Source organism: Octopus bimaculoides, chromosome 25 (assembly GCF_001194135.2).
Source record: "Octopus bimaculoides isolate UCB-OBI-ISO-001 chromosome 25, ASM119413v2, whole genome shotgun sequence".
In the NCBI taxonomy this organism is placed as follows: domain Eukaryota; kingdom Metazoa; phylum Mollusca; class Cephalopoda; order Octopoda; family Octopodidae; genus Octopus; species Octopus bimaculoides.
Window position 1 is genome coordinate 26,482,624 of NC_069005.1, and position 6,636 is coordinate 26,489,259.

The 6,636-nt window shown below is 40.6% G+C and overlaps 1 protein-coding gene across 1 annotated transcript in view; it reads left to right on the forward strand.

The window, feature by feature from the left end:
- Window positions 1–6,636, forward strand: part of LOC106877440 (RNA polymerase-associated protein CTR9 homolog) — a 26,570-nt gene that overhangs the window by 16,216 nt on the left and 3,718 nt on the right. Inside the window, exons 8-12 of the mRNA XM_052976669.1 lie at window positions 2,211–2,330; window positions 3,067–3,183; window positions 3,753–3,842; window positions 4,946–5,074; window positions 6,419–6,602. Of these exons, the coding sequence (XP_052832629.1) occupies window positions 2,211–2,330; window positions 3,067–3,183; window positions 3,753–3,842; window positions 4,946–5,074; window positions 6,419–6,602 (640 nt within the window). The remainder of the gene's footprint in view (window positions 1–2,210; window positions 2,331–3,066; window positions 3,184–3,752; window positions 3,843–4,945; window positions 5,075–6,418; window positions 6,603–6,636) is intronic.

The window sequence follows — 6,636 nt, forward strand, 5'->3', positions numbered from 1 at the left end:
CTTCGATACTAGTCCACCACAACTTCCGGTCGTTGCGCGCATGCATACTGATTACATGATCGTATAGTGTGTTTATGTGTTTAAAGTTTCAGTTCGGATGGCACCTTACTCACTCGCACCTTGGCCACACGTTTGCCGCAGTACAAAGGCAAGAGCACCCATTCCTCTGTCCTTATTGCCTCTGTGGAGTGCTTTATTGTTTCCTCCTCCGTTGTGAAGCGCACCTCCACAGTGGCGTATCTCCTCCCTATACTGATTACATGATCGTATAGTGTGTTTATGTGTTTAAAGTTTGAGAACTGTATGCATCTGAGGGGGAGAAGGTTTGAGTTTCTATTTAATGTTGTTTTTTCATATTTTCAAGTCATTGAAAAACAAACGCCCTATACAATCATGTAATCAGTATGCGTGCGCGCAACGACCGGAAGTTGTGGTGGACTAGTATCGAAGGATCGCCGACATTTGTTACTGATACAGTAACACTAATGGGTGAAAAAGTGACTGTTGTGGTGAATGGGGTTGTATAGTACAGGCTGAATGGGTAGGTGAATACAACAAACTAGTGGGATGAAGCAACGAGGGCAGAAGGCTGCCAGTTTCCAAACAGTAATACCTCACCGTGGAAGACAGGAAGCAAACAGCATTGCTTGTTTAGTGGTGATGCTCGTTTTCAATCATCACATAATATCAATACAAAGGTTATTGCACGCATGCACCTAATATCAAAACAATATCAATGCTGCATGCACACACACATACATCATCATTATCATCGTTGTTTAACGTCCGCTTTCCATGCTAGCATGGGTTGGACGATTTGACTGAGGACTGGTGAAACCAGATGGCAACACCAGGCTCCAATCTGATTTGGCAGAGTTTCTACAGCTGGATGCCCTTCCTAACGCCAACCACTCAGAGAGTGTAGTGGGTGCTTTTACGTGTCACCCGCACGAAGGCCAGTCAGGCGGTACTGGCAATGGCCACGCTCCAAATGGTGTATTTTATGTGCCACCCGCACAAGAGCCAGTCCAAGGGCACTGGCAATGACCTCGCTCGAAAGTCCTTACACATGCCGCGGGCACAAGTGCCAGAAAGGCGAAGCTGGGCACAGGTGCCATCACGGTTTCGATTTCGCTTGCCCCAATAAGTCTTCGCAAGCTGAGTTTCGTGTCCAATGAAGGAGATGATGTTGGCATGGGTGCCAGTCATCGAATTTAACTCGATTTCGATATTATGTGGTAATACTTCAACAATTCGAAAATCACTCGATCAGTTAAGAGAGTAGAGATAGTCTTAAATTAAAAACCACAAATTTTGCAAATAGCTACTCAAGGTTTCCTGGTCGAAATAATTTATTCCACTGCTTTCAGCTTGATAAATTGCAGAATAAAATATTTCGTCGAGGAAACCCTGAATAGCTATTTGCTATTCTTGTGGTTTTTAATTTAAGATTACTTACACACACGCACACACACAAAGGCTTCTTCCAGTTTATGTCTACCAAATTCACTCACAGGGCTTTGGCTATAGTTAATGACAAGATGTTATGCAGTAAGACTATGTGGCTGCGAAACAAGTTTCTTAATGTGTGTGCATAACATCCCTTCTCTTCCACATATAAAATTGGAATGAGTTCAATGTCCCCAGCCTCAAATGATTGTTTTACTAACACCCACATTTTATATTATCAATCAGGTGCAGCAAATAAGAATACATATATAATCTTTTCTACTCTAGGCACAAGGCCCGAAATTTTTTGGGGAGGGGGCCAGTCGATTAGATCGACCCCATTACGCAACTGGTATTTAAGTTATCAACCCTGAAAGGATGAAAGGAAAATCAACCTTGGCGGAATTTGAACTCAGAACGTAAAGACAAACGAAATACCATGAAGTATTTCGCCCGGCGTGCTGACAATTCTGCCAGCTCTCCACCTTAGAATACATATATAATGCCATCGTTGTTTCCTTAAAACAAACTATAATTTCGACTAACCCCTTCCCCTACACATTGTTTCCCCTTCTTCAGTCAGACGTGATGCATAATCGTCTGATCATAAAATCCTCCTTACATGAAACACAGCCAAATTTTCACAATTTCATAAACACACACACACACACCTTGTTCCTCCTATTCAAAAAACATAAGAGACCCTAATTTTGGCTGTCAGCCCTCATTCATTTACGTGTTATTATTCATTATTATTTTAGGGTGATTATGACCAAGCTTTCCAGTATTACTATCAATCAACTCAGTTTGCACCCACCAGCTTTGTACTTCCATTCTTTGGCCTTGGGCAGATGTACATCTACCGTGGTGACAATGAAAATGTAAGTACATAAGTCTAGCTGTCTGTGAATCGGAGGGTTCTTTTTTTTTTTTTTTTAAGTTTTTTAATTTATTTTGGTTTATTTTATTTTTACTTTTAATGATTTCTTTATTTTTTTTGTTGTTGTCTCATCAGTTGGTCTTTGGTTCCAGGCCAATCTTGACTGGGTGAAAAATATAAAAAATAGATTTTTTATCAATTTTAAGAATGTCCACCATATTTTCCGGCATACAAATCAATATAGTAAATCGTGTAGACAATCAAATACCATCAACCTGTTTCCAAATCTTCCACTTGGAATTTTCAGTCTTCCAAAGTCATCTTGGTGTAAAAGTCAACCCACTCTTTTTTTGACTAAATTTTTGTCTGAATAATCCAACTTGTATACTGAAAAATACAGTATTTAGTTGTTCAATCAACTAAACTCATTGAACTAACATAAGTGGCTGAGTATTCCAAAGACACATGAACTCTGAACACAAACTTGAAGTAGAGTCAGCATGTCACAGCTTATCTCTAGCGTTCAGATTATTCTGTCAAATGTGATGTTTATTTATTTAAATTGTTTTGAATTAATTGTGCATTATCTCGCTGCTTCAAGATTTCAACGATGTGATTGTTTACTTGTAGAATGAACCTTGTAGGCTATGTGTGAGAAGCTGAATCTGGCCAGTTTCAACATGAATTGATGATGGTGTATCTTGTTTTTCATTCTGTTGAATTTTTATTCCTTCTAGGCCGCCCTGTGTTTTGAGAAAGTCTTAAAAGCTCAACCTGGAAACTATGAAACTATGAAAATTTTAGGCTCTCTTTATGCCAATTCCGAAGATGTTGCCAAGAGAGATACTGCCAAAGTAAGTAACCAATTTTGATTTCTATAGTAACCTATATAGTTACTATTTTATTTTTTACCCACCAATTTACCTGAGTGTGGCTGTGTGGTAAGTAGCTTGCTTACCAACCACATGGTTTCGGGTTCAGTCCCACTGCATGGCACCTTGGGCAAGTGTCTTCTATTATAGCCTTGGGCCGACCAAAGCCTTGTGAGTGGATTTGGTAGATGGAAACTGAAAGAAGCCCATCGTATATATATATATATATATATGTGTGTGTGTGTGTGTGTGTATATGTTTGTGTGTCTGTGTTTGTCCCCCCACCATCGCTTGACAACCGATGCTGGTGTGTTTATGTCCCCGTAACTTAGCGGTTCGGCAAAAGAGACCGATAGAATAAGTCCTGGGGTCGATTTGCTCGACTAAAGGCGGTGCTCCAGCATGGCCGCAGTCAAATGACTGAAACAAGTAAAAGAGTAAGTACAATGACTCCAGCTTGGCCTGTCCTGTTCTGACTTTGTGTTTGTTGTGAGAACGGAGCAAGGGGGGATCTTGATTTTTTTTCTAACGTTTCCATTGATATATTTCAGCAACACCTCCGCAAGGTCACTGAACAGTTCCCGGAGGATGTTGAGGCCTGGATTGAATTAGCTCAGATTCTGGAACAAACTGATGTCTTGGTAAGTAAAGTATCGGAAGAGGAGGAGGAGGAGGAGGAAACTTGTGCTGTGTGGTTGTAGGTGGGAGGAGTTATGTTTTAGAGGAGGAGTTGTGATTGAATCTTGTGTTGCAGGAAGAGGAGAATTGTGAGGGAACCTTGTGCTGAGTGATGTGTTGCTGGGAGGAGATGTGATGGAACCTTGTGTTGGAGGAAGAGGAGTGATGTGTTGGAGGGAGAGGAGACTTGTGAGAGAACCTTGTGCTGTATGACTGTTGAGGAAGGAAGCATGAGGTGACATCTTGTGCTGATGTGTGTGTGTGTGTATGTACACAAGATGAGTGCAGGTAGTATGTTAGTGGTGAGGGGTGGGGGCATGGTGATACATTGTTATATGGTGAGTGGAGTGGGGAGTGAGGAGAGTACATTGAAGAGAACAGAAAGAGATGAGTTGGGGAGAAGAGTGGGAACATGATGACATCGTGCAAGCCTGTGTATGTAGTGAATTGAGTGTATGAAGGTGCTTTGTTAGGCTGCAAGGGTGACTACACAATGTTGAATTCTGTGTGCATTGAGGAACCTGTATGATTACTGTTGCTGTTTAGCCTTAAATTATCCCTGATCAAACGGACTTATGATTAAAGGCATTCCAGTTATGACCATCTCGTCTTTTTCCTTTGTGCAGGAAACCCAGTAGGTGGCATTAGGAAGGGCATCCAGCTGTAGCAACCATGCCGATGCAGACAGTAGAGCTTGGTGCAGTCTTCTGGCTTGCCAGCTCCTGTCAGACCATCCAACCCATGCTAGCATGGAAAAACAATCATTAAATGGCAGTAACAATAATGGTTTGAGAGACACTGTCATCATCATCATCATCATTTAGTGTCCGTTTTCCATGCTGGCATGGGTTTGACTGGTTTGGTTGGGACTGGTAACCCAAAGAGCTGTACCAGCCTCCAGTATGGTTTGTCTTGGTTTCTACAGCTGGATGCCCTTCCTGATGCCAACCATGCCAAGACCTTTTTTTCCAATTTGCTATTTCTAATAGATGAAGAAGCTCCCTTGTTATCCCATAGGAAATTGATTCCCTTTAGATGTAGAATTTTATGCTTTTCTTATTTACAGGGTGCCCTTTCGGCGTATGGCACTGCCACCAGAATTCTGAAAGATAAAGTTCAAGCTGATGTGCCACCCGAGATTCTTAACAATGTGGCTGCCTTACATTTTAGAATTGGCAATTTCATGGAATCCAAGGTTTGTATTTTATGTAATTTTCCGTCTCATTTGCTATGATAAGCACTGTGACAGCACCAATGATTTCTTGTTATTTTGTAAATTCACATTAAGTAAGGTGTACACAATGCTATTTTGAACTAACACTACTTCCATCACTAATAATGAACTTTTTACCAAGCCTGACAGCTATTTGTGAATCAATGTTTCTGTTAATCACTGTTTTTCTATATCGTTAGAGGCTAAATTTGTCTAAGCATACGGTTGCTAAGTCGATACATGCTGATGATGATGCACAAAGACGCAGAAATCCAGATTCAACAATTCCACTGCCACTGCTAGATGCTTTCCATCTACTGCTGAAAAATCACTTGTGTTTTTTAGCACTATACACCTATAAGAGGTGGTGTCTCAAGACAAATATTGCAGTTTTGTGGCTTTCTACAATGTATCCACATTGAGTAATATATACAGAATGCTTGGGGGCGGGGTGTATTTGACTTCATACATTTTGTAAACAATAACTGTGTTGGTTATAGATTTCTTAGTTGAGCAGGAATAGCAACCGGTTAACTGCATTTACAGTGACAAGGGAATGTCTGCAACTCACGTGGAAGAATTAACACATGGTATTTTTATGCAGTCCACTCGTTTATTGGTATTTTTGTCTCACCAGTGTAGATTTTTCACTAGTGGTGCCCCAGCATGGCCACAGACTAATGACTGACACAAATAAGATATACACACACAAATGCACACATCTTTGTGTGTATGTGTATGTATATGTTGGTCTTCTACACCAGGGGTTTTCAAACTTTTTGACTTGCGGACCCCTTTATATTTCAGGCTTTACCTTATAAACGCTTATGAAATTTACACATAAATATTTGCTTAAAATAACATATATTTTTACATTTATTTATTTAACAGTATTTAACAAAATAGGTTTATTGTCAATTAAAAGATTTCAATTAAAAACATATATAGAATCAAATTGCCCATAAAAAGTATTTGCTGTCCACGGACCCCCTGTCTTGTCCTTGCAGACCCCCTATGGTCCGCGGACCACCGTTTGAAAACCCCTGGTCTACACAGTTACCGTCTACCAAAATCTACTTCTAAGCTTATAGTAGAAGTCATTTATCTAAGATGCTGCAGAGAACCACTTGAATGGAAAATGAACTTAAACCACACATCCATATCTGTACCTGGATTCATTTACCCAAGGTGCCATGCAGTGGGATTGAACACAAAGTAACATTGAGTCCCCCCTTAAAAAAAAGCACATGCACACACACACACACACACATTCCAAAACGTGCCGTTTATGTAGTTTAGTGTTGCTGATCGTTGATGTCTTTTCAGAAATATTATGAAGCTTCACTTGAACGCTCCCGACACGAAGCACAGCACGATGAGACATACTACAGCGCCATCTCAGTAACCACAACCTACAACTTGGCGCGACTCTACGAAGCAACCCACGAGTACGATAAAGCAGAGAAACTGTACAAGAATATTCTGAGAGAGCATCCTAACTATGTCGATTGTAAGCTATATTTCTCTTCACCTCTCACACAATT